The sequence below is a fragment of the Heptranchias perlo genome, unplaced genomic scaffold (genome assembly GCF_035084215.1).
Source record: "Heptranchias perlo isolate sHepPer1 unplaced genomic scaffold, sHepPer1.hap1 HAP1_SCAFFOLD_52, whole genome shotgun sequence".
NCBI classification, from domain to species: domain Eukaryota; kingdom Metazoa; phylum Chordata; class Chondrichthyes; order Hexanchiformes; family Hexanchidae; genus Heptranchias; species Heptranchias perlo.
Window position 1 is genome coordinate 1029475 of NW_027139537.1, and position 25710 is coordinate 1055184.

At 44.2% G+C, this 25710-nt stretch overlaps 1 protein-coding gene, 5 non-coding genes and 1 pseudogene across 6 annotated transcripts in view; 3 read left to right on the forward strand and 4 right to left on the reverse strand.

Annotated features, from left to right (window-relative positions):
- Positions 1 to 25710, reverse strand: part of LOC137314528 (zinc finger protein 585A-like) — a 915457-nt pseudogene that overhangs the window by 534375 nt on the left and 355372 nt on the right.
- LOC137314555 (NACHT, LRR and PYD domains-containing protein 3-like) overlaps positions 1 to 25710 on the reverse strand; it is an 80736-nt gene that overhangs the window by 39196 nt on the left and 15830 nt on the right. Inside the window, 4 exon segments of the mRNA XM_067979861.1 lie at positions 19396 to 19411; positions 24278 to 24354; positions 24889 to 25059; positions 25227 to 25397. Of these exon segments, the coding sequence (XP_067835962.1) occupies positions 19396 to 19411; positions 24278 to 24354; positions 24889 to 25059; positions 25227 to 25397 (435 nt within the window).
- Positions 5434 to 5506, forward strand: trnav-cac (transfer RNA valine (anticodon CAC)). Its single transcript has one exon. It is a non-coding gene; the product is annotated as a tRNA-Val (tRNA).
- trnav-aac (transfer RNA valine (anticodon AAC)) lies at positions 12773 to 12845 on the forward strand. Its single transcript has one exon. It is a non-coding gene; the product is annotated as a tRNA-Val (tRNA).
- trnaw-cca (transfer RNA tryptophan (anticodon CCA)) lies at positions 14398 to 14469 on the forward strand. Its single transcript has one exon. It is a non-coding gene; the product is annotated as a tRNA-Trp (tRNA).
- trnav-uac (transfer RNA valine (anticodon UAC)) lies at positions 15133 to 15205 on the reverse strand. Its single transcript has one exon. It is a non-coding gene; the product is annotated as a tRNA-Val (tRNA).
- trnav-aac (transfer RNA valine (anticodon AAC)) lies at positions 17919 to 17991 on the reverse strand. The gene has a single exon. It is a non-coding gene; the product is annotated as a tRNA-Val (tRNA).

The window sequence follows — 25710 nt, forward strand, 5'->3', positions numbered from 1 at the left end:
GGGGCACTAACACTGGGTGCACTCGATGATCACTTGGTCACAGCGGGAACACTGTGGGATATTTATTTACCCAGTTGGGCCGAAAGGCACCTTTTTCCCTGCAGTTTATTCGATGTAATTCTATGCATATAAAAATAGATATAATGCCGTTGTTGTTGTAGTAAAACAGGGAATCCCGGAGAGACTTCTTTACCCAGATGGGCCGAATGACCTAATTCTGTGCCGTGCTGCATTCTATGCAGTATATGTCTAAACATAAATATATTATATATACAAGAAGATGTTGTAAAATCGAAATAGCTGTTGGGCCGAATGGCTTCTGTGATATATGCGCTGTACTGTACATTCAAAGTAAAAGATATAAATATATTATATTATAAAACATAGTCAAGATTTTGTTGTTGTTGTCAATTGAGGAATTCAGGGGAAAATCTTTACCCAGATGGGCCGAGTGGCCTGTTTCTGTGACGTGGTGCATTCTATGTAATATATATGTAAAGATATCTTACATTGTATTATACATACAAGAAGTAGTTGTTGTAAAATAGAAATAGCAGTCGGGCCGAATGGCCTCTCTACTGTGCTGTGCATTCGATGTTAAATATATATAAATATATTATTAGATTATATATTTTATCATATCTTCTACTCCAGAAGTTGTTGTTGACAAGTAAGAAATTCAGAGGAATTTCTTTACCCAGATGGGCTGAATGGCCTGTTTCTGTGCCGTGCTATAATCTATGTAAAATATATATAAAGATATGCACGGGGTTAAATTCGATAACGCCCGAATCTGGGGGCGGGAACGATTAACCCCCACGTGATTAACCTGCACCCGTTCGTTGAGATGCAGACAGCCCGTGAGATTGGTGCTGCCTGGTGATTAACCTGATTCCTGTTCAGCGGCTTCTCACCAGCAGGGGGTCCCCGATATAGCGTGAGTGGTCAGCACCTCTCAAAGGCAGGCTGCACATCTTAAAGCCAGCCTGCACCTCTTAAAGTCAGGCTGCAATTCACAAAGTCAAACACTTGATTCAGATACAAACCTCCGGGGTCATTTCTTCTCGTACACTTTTGATTGGCAGCTTCTTTTGAATTAAACAGACCATTGCTTAAAATGACTGGCTCCCAGTCACTGTTTTGAAGGCATTTATCAGCCTGTCTTTTTCAAACTGGTGAGTCTGTTTGGAATCTCTGAGAATGTTAATCAAGTCGACAGTTTCCATAGTTTGTGAGAAAAAGACAACAAAGGACCAGGATGTTCGAAAGTTCGGTCACAGTTTCGTATAGTATTTGTGAATTATTTATTATTTTTTTTTCCAATCAGGATCTGGTTGAGCTTTACAGTAAAACTGTTGCCTTACTGCGACTATTTCTTTATTCTCTTATTGTTTCATCAATTTGTTTGGCAGTTAAAGTCTAAAACAAGATCTAGTGTAGTGTGAATCTGTCACCATCTGAAGAGCAGGCACTATGAGGCACTGGATAGAACGAGTGGGCTGAGATAATCTGAAGGGGTTTCACTGTTCATTACCTGGAGCCCTTCAAATGTTACATTGATATCAGGACAAGTGGAAACACTGAGACATTGGGAGTGCAGCCTCACCTAACAGAGGAGCTGCTTTTTCAAGCTTTGAAGGACAGCTAATTTTAAATCAGCAAAATTTCACTTCATTCAATTTGGCAAAAAAAGAACTATCTCTGAACTGTCACCACTATATGAAAAACACAGACATTTTACTGATCGGGGAATAAAGATCTTGTTCAAACTGTACAAAATGAAAATCAGTTGTAATCTTTTTAAAATAACGATCTGATATAAAGCATTCTCCAACCAAACAAAAGCACGAAGCATTCCCAGGACATTGAGAGATTATGTGAGTGGGCAAAACTGTGGCAAATGAAGTTCAATGTCGGGAAATGTGAGGTCATCCACTTCGGATCTAAGAAAGATAGATCAGAGAGTTTTCTAAATGGTGAGGAGCTCTGAACTGTGGAGGAGCAAAGAGATTTAGGGGTCCAAGTACAGAAATCATTAAAAGATCGTGGACAGTTACAAAAATAATTAAAAAGGCTAATAGAATGTCGGCCTTTACTTCAAGAGGGCTGGAATATAAAGGGGTGGAAGTTATGTTCCGGCTGTACAGAGCTCTGGTTAGAGCCCATCTGGAGGACTGCATTCAGTTCTGGGCACTGACCCTCAGGAAGGATACATTGGCCTTGGAAGGGCTGCAGCACAGATTTACCAGAATGATATCGGGGCTAATAGGTTTAAATTATGAGGACAGGTTGGATAGGCGAGGCTTGTATTCCCCTGAATATAGATGATTAAGACGTGACTGCATTGAGGTGTTTCAGATGATGAAAGGATTTGATAGGGCAGATCGAGAGAAACTACTTCCTCTGTTGGGGGAGTCTGGAACAAAGGGGCATAACCTTAAAATTAGAGCTAGGCCATCCAGGGGTGATGTCAGGAAGCACTTCTTCACAAAAGGGCCGTGGAAATCTGGAACTCTCTCCCACAAAAGTCTGTTGAGGCTGGGGCTCAATACGAAATTTCAAAACGGAGTTTGATAGACTTTTGTTCGGCAAGGGTATGAAGGATTCTGGAACCAAGGCGGGTCGATGGAGTTAAGATACAGATCAGCCATGATCTAATTGAATGGCGGAACAGTTGAGGAGCTGAATTGTCTCCTCCTGTTCCTATGTAACAGGCTCGTGTGGCTGAATGGATTTCTCTTTTTCCTATGTAACATGCTCGAGGGGCTGAATGGACTCATCTTGTTCCTTTGTAACATGTGCGAGGGGCTGAATGGCGTCCCGATCCTGTATAACAGTCTCGAAGGGCTGAATGGCCCCCTCCTGTTCCAGTGCAACAAGCTCGAGGGGCTTAATTACCGAATCCTATTACAGTGTTATAGGCTCGCGCTGCTGAATGCCCTTCAGTTCCCGTATAACACGCTCGAGGGGCTGAAGGGCCTGCTGCTATTCCTATGTAACAGGCTTGAGGGGCTGATTGGCCTCCAGGTCTGGTGTAACGGGCTCGGGGCTGAATGGCCTCCTCCTGTTGCTATCTGACAGGCTTGAAGGGTTGATTGAAGTCGAGTTCCTGTATAAAAGGCTCGAAGGGCTGAATGGCCTCCTCCTGTTCCTATGTAACAGGCTTGAGGGTCTGACTGGCCTCCAGTTCCGGTGTAATGGGCTCGAGGGGCTGAATGGACTTCAGTTCCCATATAACACGCTCGAGGGGCGGAGTGGCCTCCTCCTGTTCCTATGTAACAAGCTTGAGGGGCTGATTTGTCACCGGATCTGGTGTAAGGGGCTCGAGGGGCTGAATGGCCTCCTCCTGTTGCTATCTGACAGGCTTGAAGGGTTGATTGGCGTCTAGTTCCTGTATATCAGGCTCGAACGGCTGAATGGCCTTCAGTACCCAAATAACAGGCTCGAGGGGCTGAATGGCCTCCTCAATTTGCTATTTGACAGGCTTGAGGGGCTGATTGGCCTCAAGTTGCTGTATAACAGGCTCGAAGTGCTGAATGACCTCCTCCTGATTCTATATAACAGGCTTGAGGGGATGATCGGCCTCCAGTAACGATGAACGGGCTTGAGGGGCTGAATGGCCTCCTCCTTTTCCTGTGTAACATCCTTCAGAGGCTGAATGACCTTCAGTTCCCATATAAGAGGCTTGAAGAGCTTAATGGCCTCCTTCTGTTCCTGTCGAACAGCCGTGAAGGACTTGATGCCATTTTGTCCAAGATGTCCGGCGAACTTGCCACCATTTTGTCTAAAAATTCGAGCCGGACCTTTCAGGGGCGAGATTAGAAAACATTTCTACACACAAAGGGTGGTAGAAGTTTGAAACTCTCTTCCGCAAACGGCAATTGTTACTGGCTCAATTGCTAAATTTAGATCTGAGATAGATAGCTTTTGGCAATCAAAGGTATTAAGGGATATGGGCCAAAGGCGGGTATATGGAGTTAGATCACAGATCAGCCATGATCTTATCAAATGGCGGAGCAGGAACGAGGGGCTGAATGGCCTACTCCTGTTCCTATGTTCCTATGATATTATTTATATGGAATTCCGACAGGCATTTGATCAGGTTCCACACAAGAGACTGTTGGCAAAAATGAAAGTGCATGGAACATGAGGCAATGTATTGACATGGGTAGAGAATTGGTTCGGAGATGGGAGACAGAGAGTAGGGATAATGGGTACAAACTCCAATTGGCAGGATGGGACTAGTGGTGTCCCCCAGGGATCTGTAACTGGGGCCTCAGCTTGTCACCATATTTATCAATGACTTAGATGAAGGAACAGAGAGTCGTATATCCAAGTTTGCTGATGACACTAAGTTAGGTGGTACAGTAAGTCGTGTGGATGCGAGTGGAAAATTGCAAAGGGACATTGATAGATTAAGTGTTTAGGCAAAACTATGGCAGATGGAGTTCAATGTGGGGTAATCCACTTTGGACCGATGGTCAGGATATTTTCCAAATGCTAAGAAGCTAGGAACTGTGGAGAAGCAGAGAGAATTAACGGTTCATTTACATAAATCAGTAAAACCTAACGGACGGGTCCAAAAAATAATTTAAAAGGCTAACGGAGTGTTCGCCTTTATCTCAGGGGTCGGGAATATAAAGAAGTGGAAGTTATATTACAGTTATATAAAGCTCTGGTTAGACTGCGTCTGGAGTAACTGCGTTCAGTTTTGGACACTGCACCTCAGTAAGGATAGATTGGCCTTGGAGGGGGTGCAGAGCAGATTCACCAGAATGTTACCGGGGCTAAAATGGTCAAATTATGAGGACAGGCTGCATCGACTCGGCTCATATTCCCTCGAGTATAGAAGATTGAGGGGCGGTCTGAGCGAGGTGTTTAACATGTTTAAATGATTCGATACAATAGAGAGAGAGAATCAATTTCCTTTCAGGAATCAAGAACGAGGGGGACAGAACCTTAAAATTAAAACCATACCATTCAGGTTCGAAATCAGGAAGCACTTTTTTACACAATGGGCAGTAGAAGTCTGGAACTCTGTCCCCCAAAAGACTGTGGATGCTGGGGGTTAACTGAAGCTTTCAAGACTGAGATCGATAGTTTTTTGTTGGGTAAGGGTATCGAGAGATCGGGAGCAAAGACGGGTAAATGGATTTGCGGTTCAGATTATCTCTGATCGAATTGAAGGGTGGAACAGGTTCAAGGGGCGAAATGGCCTCCTCCTGTTCCCAATGGAAATGTTGAGAATATGTTTTGTTGAGTCTGTGATGTCAGGTTCCACACCTGTCCAAACAAGGCAGGCCACATTAGGGAGTTTAATAACTTTGAAATGAACATTTTTCATTTGTGACTTGTGCAACTTCGATCAATTGAATAGTTATGAAAGAGAATCAATGCCGTCATTCCAATTTCTGGCTGACAACCAAAGCAGAGGTTTCCGTAGTGTAGTGGTTACCACGTTCGCTCCACACGCGAAAGGTCCCCGGTTCGATCCCGGGCGGAAACATTATGTTGGGGCAGATATTTTTTTCATCTGTGAAAGAGCCGGTCCTGTTAAATTTAACACAAATTCGTGGTCTCACGAGCGCTGAACATTTTAAACCGAGCCCTTCAAAATACAGTGTGTAAAATGAGAAGGGATAAAAAGTTAATCGCACAAAATAAATTATTAAAGTTTTCCAACTTCCCTCAGTAGCCTTTCATTCTGCAAAATAACGTAATCAGTTAATTAATGGTGAATAAAACAATGATTGTTTTTATTTCTATAATGCGATTAATATAAAAAGAGTTCAAAAGTTGCTTTGTTGACAGGGAATCGCACCCCGGCGGTAGTGGTAAAAGCGCCGAATCCTAACCACTAGACCACCAGCGAGTTTTATTTGGAGTGTCATCAGATTTAACATGGATTTCTCTTTCTCTGTGATTCAGCTTTTAATTATTTTTAGTTCCTGATTGCGGATATTCCCGTGATTAAATAGGAATAAAGTACAATAGGTTCAGGAAAACCCGGGGAGGTGGCATCCCGCTCACCGAGCCTGTCGAGCAGCATTTATCTTACCAAGCACTGGAGTGAGTGAAACTTCCTCCGGGGGGGCGGGGGGTCTCAATGTGGAAAAGGTGGCGAGTGAAAGGGCCCTTCATCAGTCAGGATGGCCGCACAGTCTGAGGTTGTAGTCTTCTTTCGAGGCATGGGTTCGAATCCCACTTCTGATATTGGTTATTTTGACTCCTATTTTATTTGTTGCTTGAGCTGCGGTTGATTTTTCGGCCCAGTTGATTTACTCTTCCCGCAATAACCAACCCGGTCTCCGTCCACGGCACGTTTTGACGCCCACCGGCTCATCCCTAAACCGAGCTTTGAACGAAAATATGCTGGAAGCACAAGGCGGTCATTCAACAACTGTGGAGAGAACAGAAACTTGGAGAAATGCACCATCGGAATAGGAGTAGGCCATTCAGCCCCTCGAGCCTGCTCCGCCATTTGATATGATCATGGCTGATCTGTGATCGAACTCCATATACCTGCCTTTAGCCCATATCCCTTAATACCTTCAGTTGGCAAAAAGCTATCTGTCTCAGATTTAAAATTAGCAATTGAGCTAGCATCAATTGCCGTTTGCGGAAGAGTGATCCAAACTTAGACCATCCTTTGTGTTTAGAAGTGTTTTCTAATCTCACTCCTGAAAGGTCTGGCTCTAATTTTTAGACTGTGCCCCCGAGTCCTAGAATCCACAACCAGCGGAAATAGTTTCTCTCCATCCCGAAAATGTCAATGACACAGTCAATGAAAGGTGCAGTTCACGAAGGCGGCTCACCAGCACCTTCTCAAGAGCAATTAGGGATGGGCAATAAATGCTGACCTTGCCATTGATACCCACATCCCATGAATGAAGACAAAAAAGTCGCCTGCATGGCCGAGTAATTTCCTGCTGCTAAACGACGGGAAGAATGAAACCATCGGCTTCAGTCCTTTGAACGAACTGTATACACTTGCCGTCGAGTTCAATCCCCACTTGTTCCTCTGCCCCGAATATCCACTGCATCAGAAAATCCTCCATAACATAGAATCTCAGCATGGAAACATCACAGAAGGAGGCCATTCGGCCCATCGTGCCTGTTCCAACTCGTTTTTTAATTCATTTATTGGGGTGTATATATTGTAAATGTATTTTCTGGAGATTTATTTCTCTATGTCTTATTTTTCATCACACACAAGTACATAACACAGATACACAGAGATATAATGATAACCACCACGCAGTTGCACGCAAATGTATTTATAAGTGTCACAGATGCAATCATATATATTTATAACAAGATATATCATATTGTAAAAATAATCAAAATACATTTATAAATGGCACCCATAACATAAACACTCACTTTATAAAGAAGCATGACATCCATTTATACACATCCATTGTTTAAATTTTCACACTGTCCTGTTAGCAGTCCTGAACAAAGTCCACACACCGAAAGTCTCAGCGTTTCTTCAGATGCTGCCCGTCCAGTTCCTTTCCTGTGATGTGATGATTCTGGGTGCCGGGTGTGTGTCATTGGATTTGCTGCAGTCATGCTGCCGCGGACAGGTGAAGGCTGCTTCTGAGGCTGCCTGACACCTGGTGGGAGTGGCCGGGGATTTGGTAATCTGAAATAAATGAAACGGTGTATGAGAAACTTTCATCAAGGTCAACATCAAGGTCCCTACCATTGAACCTCCAGGCGCAATAGCGGCACGTCTGATTTAAGGTGGCGTGTTTAAATCATGTCGGGGTCACACTTGTTCTTAACGCTGGTCGAAGTCTGAATAATTCATATTGCATTCCCATTTTCACAATAAACAGAACCCTGCTCTGAATTCTGCCTCACTCGTTCCCCAATGTCAGGGAGAGAAGCGTCTGATTCCCTCATTTATTTATTGCAAGAAACACACACAAACACAATTATTAATTCAAAATCAGCCTGCAGCTCCACACGCACAGAGATAAACACAGCCAGGGAGACAGGCAAACACCGGGAAATAGACAAACCGGTTTCTCAGAGAATTGCCTGTACCTCCACGTTCGAATGGAAGGGATTTTGTTGTTCGCTTTCGTTCCACACCTTGGAATTCAGGAGAATCTGGTACATGGTTTGTCGGGCAAGGCACGGGCGCGATGGCCCGAATGGCCTGCTTCTGAGCTGTATCCTTCTCCGATTCGAAACTCAGCCCCTCGGGGGAGCCAGCAGCCGCCTCGCTGCAATAACAGACTAAATCGAGACGTGTCCGTAAGTCCGGCCAGCTCAGTCTGTGGAGCATGAGAATCTTTAATCTCCGGATCGTGGGTTCAAGGCCCACGTTGGGTGAGTTCTGTTTTAAACTTTTCCGCTGCTTTCGCGAGTGAACTCTTCTCTTGCTTGACGGTCAGTGCAAGAGACGAGTCTGTCAGTGCCGCGTTGTGTGCAATGGTCAAAACTTTAAAAGGAGCAGAAAGTTATTCGGGATTCAGATACACAAACCTCTCTGATGAGCCTGAGATTTTGTCAGAGGTTGCTGCCTCACCGACATCTCTTGCCCTCTGACGAGGCACTGGCTCCGGTTTCAATTTACAAACTGGGTGAGTTGGTGATCGGGTGCAGGAGAGTTGGTTTGTGATCTGAGTCGGAGACTCAGCGGCCCCGGGTGAGACAGAGAAAAAAAAATCAGTCCAGGCCCCGGCTCCAATCTGCGAATGTGGAAGAAAACACGGGAGGAGGGTGCGGTGTGAGGTCCCTGTCAAACCAACTGCCCGAACAAAGCTGGCCACAGTCACAGAATCAGAATGGCTACTTCCTGAGGGGCGGGGCGGGGGGGAGGCCGGTTCATGTGGAAAAGGATCCGGACAAGAATGACCTGATTCATAAGGTTAGGGGAGGGAAATTAGGGAGCACCTTCGGAACGTTAATTACTTGAAAATGAAGAATTTTTCCTGCTTAACTTGTGTGGTTTTGATGAATGAAATGTTTGTAAAAAGGCATCCGTGGAAAAGGATTGAGAGCTTTTAGGACTAGAGGGGAAATGAGGAGATTTTTTTTTTCACACAGAGGGTTGTTACGATCTGGTAGCCACTCCCTGAAAGGGTGGTGGAAGCAGCTTTCATAGGAACTTTCAAAAGGCAATTGGACAGGTACTTGAAGAGGACTGATTTGCAAGGTTACGGGGAAAAGGCTGGTTTTTTTTGACTAAATTGGACAGCTCTTTCAAAGAGTAGGCAGGGCAAAACGGCCGAATGGCCTCCTTCTGTGCTGTAATATTCTATGATTCTATTCCATGATTTTGGTGTGGGACAGGAGAGATGTTGTTTAAAGAGAAGTGAAACTGTCCCAATCAGAGCAGAGAGAGGTGACTGGTCAGTTCCCCCCTGTCCAGTATAAATCACCAGCGGTTTTTTGTGGTGGAGTGGTTACCAGTTCGCTTGACACGCGTACGGCCCTTGCAATTTAAGTTGCAATTGCTGTTTACATTCTATATTAATGACTGAGATGAGGGGACCGAGTGTAATGTATCCAAGTTTGCTGATGATACAAAGGTAGGTGGGAAAGTAAGCCGTGAGGAGGACGCAAAGGGAGGTGGACAGGTTAAGTGATTGGGTAAGAGGGTGGCAGTTGTGTTATAAGGTGGGAAAATGTGAAATTGTCCACTTTGGTAGGAAGAATCGAAAGCAGAATACTTTTTAAAAGGTGAGAGTCCAATATATGTTGGTATTCAGAGGGAGTTGTGTGATTTAATTGAGGTGTACAAAATTATGAAGGGCCGAGATAGAGTGGATGGGATGGACCTATTTACCTTAGCAGGGAGGTCAATAACCAGGGGGCATAGATTTAAAGTGATTGGTGGAAGGATTAGAGGGGAGCTGAGGAGAATTATTTTTACCCAGAGGGTGGTAGGAGTCTGGAACTGACTGCCTGAAAGGATGGTAGAGGCAGAATCCCTCGTTACATTTAAATAATACTTGGATATGCACCTGAATTGGCGTAACCAAAAAGGCTCCGGACCGAGCGCTGGAAAGTAGGATTCGGCTGAGTGGCGCATTTTCGGCCGGCGCGGACATGATGGGCCGAATGGCCTCCTTCTGTGTTGAACATTTGCTGTGATTCTCCAAAATTGGCATTTGTTTTTTGTAACAGCAAGTCCTGTGATCAAGAATCGAACCAAGGCTGTGGCAGTGAGAATGCCGAATCCAAACAACGACACCACCAGAAAACACATGTCAGGTTTTTAAATATATCTGGGAGTGTTTGTATTAGGTTCAAATAATATTTCTGGTTTTGTGACTCTGTTCGTTGCAAATGTATTTACATATACCTGTATTATTTATTTATTTATTGGGGTGCATATATACTAAAGCTACTTTTGGCGCTGATAAGAGTCTGTATAATTCCGCAATTCATGCTTTAGTTGCGTTTTCACTGCTTCCCCAGTGTCAGGGAGGAAAGTGTCTGATGCACTCTTTTATTTAATGTTACTAACAGAAGACAAACACTCGTATTCGTTCCAAATCAACCTGTAGATGGACACACACACACAGATAAACACAGCCAATGATATGGACGTTATCTTGGGATTGCTGCACATGGACACCCAGGGGCGAGTTTACTGCAATGACAGACAAGAGTGGTTGGGTTTCTCAGGCCCGGCTCGCTCAGTCGGTAGAGCATAACACTCTTAATCTCAGAATCGTGGATTCGAGCTCCCCGTTGGGCGAATTCGCTTTTAAACTTTTTATGTTGCTTTCAGGGGAGAACCCAAGCTCTGACTCCACCCCCGACCTCCCGTGCAGTGTCACCGCGCACATTGTGGCCGCGCCCGGGCTGATTTCTCTCTCTCTCACCCGGGACCGCTGAGTCTGCTGCACCGTGATCACCAACTCACCCAGTTTGTGAATTTAAACCGGAACAGATGTCTCGCAAAGGGCAAGAGAAGTCGGGAAGGCTGCAACCTCTGACAAAATCTCATTCCCATTAGAGATTTGTGTATCTGAACCCCTGACACTTTCTGCAACTTTTACAAGTTTTGACATTCACTGTACAGGACGCAGCACCAAGGGGCTCGTCTCTGACACTCACAGTGATGCGTAGGGCCGTTTTCACTCGTAAAACATCTACTGTGTTATTGTGATATTGTCTTAGACTCCCTCACCAGCGGAAAGGGTTTGTCTATCTACCTTTCAAAATCATAAAAAGCCTTCTATATTCCAGGGAATACAAGTATGTAACCGATCCTCATAATTTAACCCTTCGAGCCCTGCTAACATTCTGGTAAATCTGGGCTGCGCTCCTTCCAAGGACAATATACCCTTTTAGAGTAAAAGGGAATAAAACTTGAAATGAGCGTCACTGAGGATCAGTTTTCTCTCACTCAAAGTTATCAGTTTCGTGAATTAAAAGATGCAGCTTTTCAAGAATAAGGGAGCAGCCACTGTCGCCCTTTTTGGCACGAGAAAAAGTCTCCTCCGTGGATGTGTATGGAGAGCAAGTTTCAAAACAATGTTTACACTCGGGAACCTTTCGCATGTGAAGCAAACGCGATAACCACGACACTACGGAAACCGCTACTATCTAATTAAAAACAATGGGGAACTGACTTAGTCTCCTGTCTCTGTTCTGACTTGGAATGCGTTGCTTCTCCGTCCAGCAAAACTTAATATGTTACAACGCAGAAGGAGATCATTCTGCCCATCGTGCCTGTGCGAGTTCTTTGAAAGAGCTATCCAAGTCGTCTCACCACCATAAGCTTTTTCCTCATAAGCCTGCTAATTGTTTTCCTTTTCAAGTATTTATCCAATCCACTTTTGAAAGTTACCATTGAATCTGCTTCCACCGGCCTTTCAGGCAGCGCATTCCAGATCATAACAACTCGCTGCGTAAATTATGTTCCCTCATGTCGCCTCTGGCTCTTTTGCCAAATACCTTAAATCTGTGTCCTCTGGTTACCGACCCTTCTGCCACTGAAAACAGTTTCTCCTTATTTGCTCTGTCAAAACCTTTCATAATTTTGAACACCTCGTTCAAATCTCCCCTTAACCTTCTCCGCTCTCAGGGGATAATCCCAGATTCTCCAGTCTCACCACATAACTGAAGTCCCTCATCCCTGTTACCATTCTAGTAAATCTCCTCTGCACCCTCGACAAGGCCTTGACATCTTTCCTAAAGTGCGGTGCTCAGAATTGAATACAATGCTCCAGCTGCAGTCTAACCAGTGTTTTATAAACGTTTAGCATAACTTTGTAGCTTTTGTACTCTATGCCTCTGTGGTGCAATCGGTTAGCGCGTTCAACTATTAGCTAAAAAGTTTGTGGTTTGAGCCCGCCCACCCAGGGACAAATGTTGCGCCTTCTTTCCCCACTTTAGGATTCATTTCCTCATTCTGAAGCCGGTGCCAGCTTTTTATGCCTGATCTGCAGTAACTGGGAGCACTTCAAATGGTTCCGATCTCTCAACCTCATTTCAAGTTTTCTAATGTGTGATCTGGCTGCAAGAAAACACTCTGTGAACAATGTGATCTGAGCATGCCTGATTCGCCATAATTTACACTGCCGTCGGATATCAGGCACATGCAAAAAAACACAGTGAAATGTTTGTTTCGGCGCGATGCTCTGGGATTCCCTGCCTGACCATCGCCACCGATCCTTCTCTGCAGCCTTCCGAAATACAGCGCAGTAAATGTATCCCTGTGAAATGAGCTCCTGGACAGTAATACGGAAATTAGTTTGGCTGAGGGGTTATATCCATAAGCCGGCCATTGAGGCATCAGGTTTCCGTAGTGTAGTGGTTATCACATTCGCCTAACACACGAAAGGTCCCCGGTTCGAAACCGGGCGGAAACATTTTGAAACCTTGTCCCCATTAAAAATGATGAAATATTTAACGATTCACATCGCTGACGAATGTGAACAAAGTCCATTTCTCCCAGCCCTGTGATTTACTGTGATTAGGCAGCATTTTCTACCTCGGTAAAGACAGATGCAAAATACTCATTTAGAACCTCAGCCATGCCCGATGCCTTCATGTGTAGATCTCCTTTTTGGTCCCGAATCGTTATTACCCCTCCTCTCACTACCAGTTTACTATTTATATGCCCATAGAAGACTTTTAATGACTTGATGAAGGTTTCGAGTGTAATGTATCCAAGTTTGTTGAAGATACAAATCTAGGTGGGAAAGTAAGCTGTGAAGTGGACACAAAGAGTCTACAAAGGGATACAGACAGGTTAAGTGTGTGGGCAAGAATGTGGCAGATGGAGTATAATGTGGGGAAACGTCAGGTTATTCACTTTGGTAGGAAGAACAGAGAACTGAATATTTTTGAAATGGTGAGAAACTATGAAATGTTGATGTCCAGAGAAACTTGGGTGTCCTGGACACCTGAACTCCAGGTTGTGATAACCTAGTATAAGCATCAAAGCCTGATGACGGAGAAAGTCTAAAAAAAACTAAGACAATAATCAACCCTTGGTGGTTTCTGAGAGTCAGCAAAGTCGGATGGTTTACGATCATGAGTTAAGATCAGTGGTGCTTACGTACAGAACAATGTAACCGAATCGTATAAAGATAGGGCATGCTCCCTTTTCAAATGTTAGAGCTCTCAATAGGGGACAGTCAGAAGTCCATTTCCACAGGCAGTCCGCAAAGGTCAGGTCTGATATACCTGGATTCGCAGACAGGTCAGGTTGTGTTGATTGCTTTCATTAATGTAATCTGTAGACAGTTGTATTATAATAATAATACTGTTGAATGTAATGTTGAAGACACCTGGAGTGCAACTCTGTTGTAATCAGTCCATTAACATTGCTATTTTGTAACCACTCGGGCTAAAATCAAGCGGAAGTTATTGTTGATGGATTAACAACCCATAGTTGCGACAGTAACGGGAGAAATCTGCAAACAAACATTCACTTTATATATAAGCATCACACCCATAATTTATATTTTCACACGTTCTTTTTTGCAGTTCTCACCAAAGTCGAAACATCGAAAGTCCACGTGTTTTTCAGAAGTTTCCCGTCCTGTTATGTATTTTGAGCAGTTTCCTACATATATAAAGATCACACCCATAGTTTATATTTTCACACGTTATTTTTTGGAGTTCTAATCGAAGTCTAAACACCGAAAGTCGAAGTGTTTTTCAGAAGATCCCCTCCTGTTATGTATCTTGAGCAGTTTCCCACATCCTTTTCCTGTGATGTGATAATTCTGGGTGCAGGATGAATGTAATTGGATTTGCCATGCTGCCCCTGACAGGTGAAGGACACTTCTGATGCTGCCTGACATCTGGTGGGAGTGGGCGGGGATTTGAAAGCCAACCCATTCCACCAATCTCGCAGAAATAAAGCGGTGCTTGACAAACATTGATAGAAACAAACACGCACTGTAGCATCCAGGCCTCGTGGCGCAACGGTAGCGCGTCTGACTCCAGATCAGAAGGTTGCGTGTTCAAATCACGTCGGGGTCACAGTTTTTTTTCCCTGAGAGCCGGTTTGAACAATTCTGCAATTTAAGTTTTCTTTGCGTCTTCACAATTAACAGAACCCTGCTCGAAAGTCTGCCTCTGGTAGGGAGGGAAGCACCTGATGACCTCATTCATTTAATGTAAAGAACAGAAGACAAACACACATCTTCGTTCAAAAACCACCCTGCAGGTGGACACATAGTGAGATAAACAAAGGGCAGAGATGCAGACAGTATCCGGAAACATAGGGAAATAGACAAGAGACATCGATTGAGCGCTTTGTTATCAGAAAATTGACTGAACTTCCACGGTCAATGAAAGGGCTTTTGTTGGCCGGTTTCCCATTGCACCGGAGAATTCGGGAGAACTTGGTGGATGGTTGGTTCGTATTCCCTTGTCCCCCACCAGCGGAAAAGGTTTGTCGATCCCACCCGACTAACTCCTTTCAAAAGCCAATCTGTCCAAAGCCAATATATCCTTCCAGATTAAAAGGGGATAAAACTTGAAATGAGCGTCACTGTGGATCAGTTTTCTCTCACTCAAAATTATCTGTTCAATGAAATAAAAGATGCAGCTTGCAAAGAATAAGGGAGCAGCCACTGTCTCCCTTTGAGGCAGGAGAAGAAAATCGACCTGGATGCTTGAGGAGACCAAGTTCCAACATAATGTTTCCACCCGGGATCGAACCGGGGACCTTTCGCGTGTAAAGCGAACGTGATAACCGCTACACTATGGAAACCGATGGCATGGTATGCAACACAATGGGTAGCTGAATGGTGTGCTCTCTCTGCTCGTACTTGGAATGTGTTGTTTCCATTGCAGCAAGAGACACAGACAGTGGCTGCTCCCCCTTATCTTTAAAAACTCTCAGGGTACTGGGTTTGAGCCCCACGTTGGGCGAGTACCGTTTTAAACTTTTATGCTGCTTTCACTGGCCAACAGTGCAGAAATAATGCAGAATAAAGGATGGTATAGGTAGTCAGAATGGCCGAGCGGTCTAAGGCGCTGCGTTCAGGTCACAGTTTGTTTTGGAGGCGTGGGTCCGAATCCCACTTCTGACAGTGCTTATTTTTACCAAGACGTGGAAATATTTAATTTGTGGATTGGGCTGCAGCTGATTTTTCTGCCAACTTGATTTGCTCCTCCCACAAAAGCAACTGGCTTTGTCATGCAGATGTGACTTAAGAAGTTTTGAATGGTGAAATGTTTGACATATTAATGACCTGGAGAAAGAAATAGAACAGCAGTGGGCAGCAATAAAAACGCTGATCAACAGAGTCCAGGAGAAATATATCCCACGACAAAGCAAGAAAAAACTAGCCAGAAATGACACACCAGGGTTGAATCAATCAATAAGGACAAAATTGAAACGAAAGAAAAAGGAGAGAGGGGAATGTGAAAAGACTGGGAAAGAAGGCTAACGAACTATTAGAAAGGCAAAAAGGAATATCAAAAAAGCAAAGTATTCTAGACACATCAACACCCAAAGATATTTAGGATCGGAATAGGGCCACTAAGGGATACACACGACAAACTCACAGGCAATGACAGCGAAATGGCAGAATTATGAAATAGTCACTTTTCTTCAGTATTTACCAGGGAGTCTAATATTGTGGGCATGACAGGAGAAGAAGAGATCAAAAAAAGTATAAAAACATTTAAGATCGAAAGGGGGGAGATAATTGATAAACTAATCAAACCTAGAGAGGAAATTTCCTGTTAGGAGCCTAACCAGAGTTTCAAACCGCTCAGCCACGCTAATTTCCGTATTACTGTTCAGGAGCTCGTTTCACAGGGACACGATTACTGCGCTCCATTTAGAGAGGCTTAGTGAAAGGCGGAAATTGAACTATTAATAGAATCGTAGAATAGGACAGCGCCATTAGGATGCCATTCGGCCCATCGTGCCTGTGCCAGCTCTCTGAAAGAGCTGTCCAGTTAGTCCCACTCGCCTGCTGTTTCCCCATAGACCAGAAAAAGTTTCCATCCAAGCGTTTATCCAATTCCCTTTTGAAAACTGTGAGTTGAGAAAAACAATATTGAAAGGGGTGCTGGGGCCTCTGCAGCGTCGATGTAGAGTGTGTGATGATTGAAGTTATCTAGATGGTTGCTTTACACATGGTATGTTGTGCAATCATCCTGAAATATTTTCAATATCCAATACAAATTAAATTGCAAACCTGATGGACAAACACTGGAAAACAAGTCACGAGTGAACGCAAATCATCTGTGACTCGTTTTCAGCCTCACGGCACTTTAAGTAAAGTAAAATAACTTTGCATTGAAAAGATTTGGGATTTGCATCTGTGCCTTTATCTGTTACATTTCTTAAAGTTGCTGGCGTCTGATGATGTACACGCCTCTGCTCCCTCTATTGAACAAGAAAGGAGGTGTTTGACGTTGACGGGACCTGTTGGTTATGAGCTCATCCTTTACATTGAGTGGGTTCGCGTCCTTTAAACGGCGTCAGCTTTAGCCCAGCGGTGAACTTCGCAGCAAACAAGTTCATCACCGTCTCACCGCGGGCACTGACTGCCATTTTTATTGTTATTTCTTTCAGACCTAAATAAATAGTAACCGTGATTTCAAATTTGCACCAAGTGATTTTTAGATAGTCGCCTTTAAATGTTTGAAAGGCGACTCCTAATTTATGATAGTCCGGCCATTTCACCAGCCGTGCTGAAAACAAAACATGTCTCTGCTTTTCGCGTCTTTTTTCGAAAGGCAAAAGATATATTTCCCGTGACCTCTGAAGGATGGACAAGTACATTTCAGAAAGCTGAAGCAAGTTCACCGAGCTTAAATCGTCTGACCACGTTAAAGGCGCGATATATATATATATATATGTAATTTATGCAGGTAGTTCCTGTCTGTTTCTGTGGATGTCTTTTTTTCTGTGTGCATCCATCTGCAGGTCGATTTTAAATCAATATCATGTTCGTGTCAGTTTGTTGCATGAAATAAATGAGGGTATCAGGCGCTCCCCTCCCTGCCACTGGGGAGATACTGAGTCAGGGTTCAGACCAAACTTCTGTTTTTTTTGTGACAAAGAAATTAAAACCTTCATTCGGGAATTATCCAGTCTCATGTGAGCGGTGAAAGAAACAGTGACCCCGATGTGATGTGAACACGCAGCCTTTTGATCTGGAGTCAGACCTTTGCGCGACGCACTCTGAAGACAGGATCCTGGATGTTATTATATATATGAATATTTCTCAAACACCGTTTCATTTATTGGTTGAAGAGATAGGGCTTTTCAAATCTCCGCCAGGTTCCACCGGGTGTGAGACAGGATTGGAAGTCGCCTTCACCCCCAATATCACGCTGGCATTCATCGCCTGCTCTCAGCGGACGACATTAACAGGGCTGGGAGATATGGACTTTGTTCACATTATTCAGCGATGTGAATCGTTAAATATTTAATCATTTTTAATGGGGACAAGGTTTCAAAATGTTTCCGCCCGGTTTCGAACCGGGGACTTTTCGTGTGTTAGGCGAATGTGATAACCACTACACTACGGAAACCTGATGCCTCAATGGCCGGCTTATGGATATAACCCCTCAGCCAAACTAATTTCCGTATTACTGTCCAGGAGCTCATTTCACAGGGATACATTCACTGCGCTGTATTTCGGAAGGCTGCAGAGAAGGATCGGTGGCGATGGTCAGGCAGGGAATCCCAGAGCATCGCGCCCACACAAACATTTCACTGTTTTTTTTTGCATGTGCCTGATATCCGACGGCAGTGTCAATTATGGCGAATCAGGCATGCTCAGATCACATTGTTCACAGAATGTTTTCTTGCAGCCAGATCACACATTAGAAAACTTGAAATGAGATTAAGAGATCGGAACCATTTAAAGTGCTCCCAGTTACTGCAGATCAGGCATAAAAAGCTGGCACCGGCTTCAGAATGAGGAAATGAATCCTAAAGTGGGGAAAGAAGGCACAACATTTGTCCCTGGGTGGGCGGGCTCAAACCACAAACTTTTTAGCTAATAGTTGAACGCGCTAACCGATTGCACCACAGAAAGCATCCGCTTACTTTTCTTGCAAGATACACTAAAGCAGCGTGTCACCTAGCCAAAGTTTCATGTTGCAGCCACAGAAATGCAATTGTCCACTATGAGTGTTACTTTTCTAGAAATAAAGGATGGGACATTGCTTGTGGAAACATGGAAACGGTCTGGTCTCGCTCACAGCATCGATATCACCGCCAGCCAGCTCTCCTGCAACCGGCGCGCCCACCGGTGCTTTGTCTGTTACTCAGCAGCACTGTGGGAGAACCTTCGCCACACGGACTGCAGCGGTTCAAGAAGGCGGCTCACCACCACCTTCTCAAGGGCAATTAGGGTTGGGCAATAAATGCCGGCCTCGCCAGCGACGCCCACATCCCATGAACGAATAATTAAAATATTAATTTCAGATTCTGCATCAGTTTGAGTTGCTGTATTAGATTAAGCTGTTGTATTCGTTTGAGGTGCTGTATTAGTTTGAAGTACTTTATTAGATTGAGATACTGTATTTGATTGAGATGCTGTATTAGTTTGAGGTATTATATTAGTTTCAGGTTCTGTATCGATTTGAGGTACTGTATTAGTGTGAGGTGTTGTATTATTTTGAGGCACTTTCTTAGTTTGAGATGCTGTATCCTGTTATTTTAGAAGGGATGGGATTTTGCAATTGACTGAGGCTGTTTCCCGTCCTGGGGGAAACACTCCCAGTTCAAATGGACGTGTTGCAGCCACCAGTCTATGGCAGCTGCAAAGGTCCATTTGACAGGTTGGTGGGGGAGACCCTCTCTCATTGCAGTCGGCCACTCTGTCACTTTGGACAAAGTGTGGCCTCCACCACCCTCCTCCTAACAAGAAAATTCACAAACTTGCAAACTTACCCCTGTGTCGAGACACAATTACCCACCTTGCGGACCCCCTCAGATGTACATCTTCCGGATGGGGGCCGCCTTCGCTGCAGTCATGACCTTCTCGGAAGGCGAACAGCTTCACCAGCCTCGCCGGCCACGCCGTCCACCTCTGACACGTGGATCTCCACAACACAGTGCTGTGACAGATCCAACCGGAACAGCAGGAGGGAGGGCAACCGCAGAGAGAGATGCATCGCAGAGGGCACTACCCTCGCCACAGGGTCTACAGACAGAGGCTAAGCTTCCTGGACCTCTCTGAGCAGCAGTGCACACGGAGGCTCAGAGTCACTCGACATGTAGTCATGGACATCTGCAGCCTCCTTCATGCTGAGCTGCTCCCGGCTGGCCCGAGCACGATATTCTTACCTGTCACTGTCAAAGTCACCACTGCCCTCAACAACTTCTCCTCCGCATTCTTCCAGGGTGCCACCAGGGACATCGCCGACGTCTCTCAGTCGTCTGCACAAAAGAGCCCTGCAAATACACCTACACCCACTCTGCAGTGACTCAATGGGTGGCATCAGTTGTGGGTCTTCATTGTGATCCTCAGGAAAGGGCATTATTGCACAAACCAGACAAGATTCGCAAAGACGTGACTGTCGTGGTGACAATAGAATATGTTATGTGAGTTGATCAAAAATTAAATCTACGTAAAAACCATGACAAACCCTCAAGCACCCTTGTGCATCCCCTTCGTGCTCACAACACGTTTGCCTTACGCTTCCAACTGAACATATGTGATGCATGCACTGTGGCTGCAGCACAGGTAGTGGCAGGTTGAGTGAAGCTGACGGTGAAAGAGATGCATGAGAGGGTGAGTATGAGATAGAGTCATGAGATTGTATGAGGATTGGGTTGAATGCTAGTGGCGGGATGAGTACTGGCGAGGTGAATAAGTGCAGGTAAGATAAGGTTGAGCTTTGAGTGGGTGTGAGGAGTGATGTGACAGAGTAGTGTTGCAGTGCAGAAGGAGATGTGGGGTGGGGGCGGTGATATGCCAGACGGAGTGTAGGGGAATGAGTAAGTGTACTCACTTTGGCTGACCTACTGAGGTCATTGGAGCGCCTCTTGCACTGTATGCAGGTGCGCGATATGTTGGTGGAGCAGGTGACCTCCTCTGCCACCTCGAGCCAGGCCTTCTTGGTGGCAGAGGCAGGCCGCTTCCTCCCGCCCGCCGGGGGTAAGATCTCTGTTATCACCCTCTTCCTCACCCCATCCATTAAGACCAGGAGTGAGGCATCATTAAACCTGGGAGCAGCCTTCCCCCTGGGCTGATCCATGATGTATTTTTTCCTATTTCCTGCAGCATCAGTCAGGGGAGGACTGCCCCTTTAAATAGGGCTCCTCCTGCTGATAGACCTTACTGCGCATGCGCAGTCCCGCCCGACGCGCAGCTCAGCAGAGGGAAACGCGGAAGACCAGGGAAGTGGATCCAATTAGGCTGCGATTGCGCACGGGGCAGACAGATTTCAATCGGCGCGTTACACACGAGCCCAGTCGACCCCCCGCCGCAAACCCACCGCCATTGTAATATCGGGCCCATGAAGTTCTGATGGGGCTTGAGAGAGTAGATGCAGAGAGATTGTTTCCCCTGGCTGGAGAGTCTAGAACAACGGGGCATCGTCTCAGGATAAGGGGCTGGCCATTTAATACTTAGATAAGGAAGAAGTTCTTCACTCAGAGGGTAGTGAATATTTGGAATCCTTTACCACAGAGGGCTGTAGATGCTGAGCCGTTGATTATATTCAAGGCTGAGTTCGATTGATTTTGGACTCTCGGGGAATCAAGGGATATGGGGATCGGGCGCGAAAGTGGAGTTGACATCGAAGATCAGCAATGATCTTATTGAATGGCGGAGCAGGGTCGAGGGATGCATTCTAGCCCTGCTCCTATTTCTTATGTATCAGTTACCATGTCCAATTTAACAATTAACAGCAATTTTGTTCCACCGTGCATTAGTTATCATAACTATATGAACAAACAACTGTAAATTTATTCCCCAGTGTATCAGTTCTCATGATCATATTAACAAACAACTGTAAATTCATTCCCCAGTGTATTGGTTATCATGACTATATTAACAAACAACTGTAACTTAATTCCCCAGTGTATTAGTTATCATGACTATATTAACATCTGTAAATTAATTGCTCAGTGTATTAGTTATCATGACTACATTAACAATCAACTGTAATTTTATTCCCTTGTGTATTAGTTATTATGTCCAATTTAACTACTAACTGTAATTTTATTCTCCTCTGTATCAGTTATCATTTTCATTATAACAATTAACTTTAATGTTATTACTTCTATGGAGATCAGAGAAAGAAAAATAACAAATAAAAACAGAGAATTAGGGAGAAACAGAAAAAGGGAGAGAGGAGAGGGGGAAACTGATGGAGAGAGGGCAAGAGAAACAGACATGGCTTTCGAGAAAGTGCAGACTGTTTCTATCGCGGGATAACTGCGGCTTAAAGTGCTCGTTTAGATCAGGCAGAGACTTTATTTCTATAATGGGAGGAGGGGCTGCATCTTAACATAGAGTCAGACACACACTATTTGATAGCCAGGTATGACATTTGTTCCCCTTTTTTTTAGCAGACAACCAACAAGGAAACATTTTTTGAATTTGATCCAGAAATATTGAAGTTGATTTAATGATGCCAATGGAGGATTGGATAACTTAAGGAGATGTGGAGCTGTGTCCTCTCCTCACTGGGCAGACTGATCCTGGGTTTGTACCTCCACAGATTCGGCTTTTCCAATCCTATCCCTTAATGTCAGGATGCACTGGTTTAGTTCTCAGTCCTGAAACTGGGGTCTTCCCCGAGACCAGATGCTGTCACTCTGAGATCTTCATGTACATTGTACCTTCAATCCTATTCATATCTTGAGATCTGTAGCGTGGCTCATTCATACAGGTGGATTTAGATTTCATTCCATACTCGTGTTAGCTGTGGTTCAGTGGGAGCACAATCGATTCTGAACCAGAGGGTTGTGTGTTATTAGCCCGTTGGAACGCTGATATTCAGTGTCCCAAAAAATACCTGGCAAGGGACCAGATGAACCTTTGACCACTTCACCTTACCTGCTCACGAAGGAACCGTCTGGGTTTAACCTCCCAGCCTATGTCTAGAAGGGAATGATGCCTAATATTGCTCGCTGAACTGTCTTACATCTCCCAGTTCAGATTGAATGAGTTCACCTCACCGACCATTAATTAGGATCCCCACAAGCGACTGGGTGAATGGACTAACGCTTTCTTACCAAATCTTCAAAGAAATAAGAGAGCAAATCATGCACATCAATGGTTTATTGACTGGAAAATCATAAATATTATTCAAACATTGAGTATAGCAACAATAATTACATATCAACTGTTGTGGACAGGGTCACCCAGCAATCTTAACAACAAATAATTAAAGGCAGATACTTATCACAATGAATATCCGATTGTAAAAGCAGCTGAGAGTATCACCGAAATTCAGCATTAGCTGGATCACTGATTATCACATTATCGTTTAGATCTGTGTCGAACACGACTGCAGATTGGTGAGATTAATTTAGGATCAACTATTTAACCCCATTAGATCGCCAGTCCATGGAATAGATTGGAGAATAAATTCACCTCGGGCGTTGGAGCAAACCGGGCGACAGTGAATCGGAAGCTCGTTTTCTAAACCAAATGATTTTATTCTCCATTTAATGTTGTTTTCCCTGATAAGATGTTAAAACAGGGCCACATTTGTCTCAGTAAATGTAACACTGCAGCCAACACTGAGCCTCACACTGGGCCCTTCCTGTCTGTACATTGACCCAGTGTCCCACTGCAGCCCAGACTGAGCCCCACCCTGGGCCCTTCCTGTCTGTGCATTGACCCAGTGTCCCGCTGCAGACCTAACAGAGTCCCACCCTGGGCCCTTCCTGTCTGTACATTGACACAGTGTTTCACTGCAGCCCAGACTGAGCCCCATCCTGGGCCCTTCCTGTCTGTACATTGACCCAGTGTCCCGCTGCAGCCCAGACTGAGCCCCACCCTGGGACCTTCCTGTCTGTACATTGAACCAGTGTCTCACTGCAGCCCAGACTGAGCCCCACCCTGGGCCCTTGGGGTCTGTACATTGACCCAGTGTACCACTGCAGCCCAGACTGAGCCCCATCCTGGGCCCTTCCTGTCTTTTCATTGAACCAGTATCTCACTGCAGCCCAGACTGAGCCCCACCCTGGGCCCTTCCTGTCTGTACATTGACCCAGTGTCCCACTGCAGCCCAGACTGAGCCCCACCCTGGGCCCTTCCTGTCTGTACATTGACCCAGTGTCCCACTACAGCCCAGACTGAGCCCCACCCTGGGCCCTTCCTGTCTGTACATTGACCCAGTGTCCCAATGGGAGACGACGCTCGATCAGCTCGAGCTGGAATCCGTTAAAGGGCCTATAGGATTTCAACTTGGAGCACGGCCGGTTAAAGGGGAGGGACAGAGAATCGGCCAAAAATGTTCGTAAAATGAGACCAGGAATGATTATAAATTGAAAAGTTCACACTCCCACAATCAGTCCGGGTCTGGATTCCCGCAGTGACTCCAGGTGTCGCTTTCCGTTTGGACTGAACTGATTCCCCTTCAGCCTGAAACAGATTAAAGATTAAACAGGAAATAAACAGATTGAACAACAGTGTAAATAACATGGAGACTGGGGTTAATATTTCAATAATAATTACAGACAAACATTACCCATAAAAGGGACTGAATCCCATTGATATTTTATATATTACATTAAACATTAACACAAACACTCACCCGATCCACTCCAGACTCCTGCGGGACCGGATGAGGGAGCGGAGAGCGGGGATAGATCGGTCTGTGAAGGAGTTTGATCCCAGGTTCAGACCCGTCAGTGACTGGTTTGTACTGAGAGCGGAGACGAGATCCTTGGTACAAGAATCTGTGAGACCGACAGCATCCAGACTGGGGATCAGAGAGAGAGAAATAACAGGAATCTGGGTAAATCCCCATTGTTTTTTAATAACACTATTACTGATACTAATAATAATGTACAGTGTTTATTAATAACACTATTACTGATACTAATAATGTTCAGCGTTTATTAATAACACTGTTACTGATACTAATGATTTACAGTGTTTATTATTAACACTGTTACTGATACTAATAATAACGTACAGTGTTTACTTAATAACACAATTATTGTTACTAATAATAATGTAGAGCGTTTATTAATAACACTATTACTGATATTAATATTAATGTACAGTGTTTATTAATAACACTGTTACTGATACTGATAATAATGTACACTGTTTATTAATAACACGATTACTAATACTAATATTAATGTACATTGTTTGTTAATAACACTATTACTGATACTAATAATTATGTACAGTGTTTTTTTCCAACACTGTTACTGATACTGATAATAATATTCAGTGTTAGACATCCAGTTATTATAAACACAATCTCACACAATCTAATACTTACCCCAGTGTCTGTATTTTACAGTCCGGATTCCTCAGAGCCTCAGACAGTAGTTTCACTCCTGAATCTCCCAGTTTATTATTACCCAGTTTCAGAAACGTGAGTGACAGGTTTGTACTGAGAGCGGAGGAGAGATCCCTGGTACAAGAATCTGTGAGATCGTTATCGCATAACCTGATCGGAAAGAGAGAGAGAGAGAGAGACAGAGAAAGGAGCAGAGGGAACAGGAATCAGAGTAAATTCCCAGTATTTATTTGTATTATTATTACTGAAACTGACATTTTTATACCGTGTTCAGACATCCAGTTATTATAAACACAATCTCACAGTCTGATACTTACTGCAGTTTCTGTATTTTACAGTCTGGGTTCCTCAGAGCTGCAGACAATAGTTTCACTCCTGAATCTCCAAGTTTATTATTACCCAGGTTCAGATCCGTCAGTGACCGCTTTGTAGTGAGAACGGAGACGAGATACTTGGTACAAGAAGCTGTGAGATCGTTAGCCCATAGACTGGTGATCAAATTGAGAGAAATAACAGGTAATCCCCAATGTTTATTAATAACACTACTACTGATACTAATAATAATGTACAGTGTTTATTAATAACACTATTACTGATACTAATAATAATGTACAGTGTTTATTAATAACACTACTACTGACACTAATAATAATGTACAGTGTTTATTAATAACACTATTACTGATACTAATAATAATATACAGTGTTTATTAGTAACACTACTACTGATACTAATAATAATGTACAGTGTTTATTAATAACACTATTACTGATACTAATAATAATATTCAGTGTTAGTCAT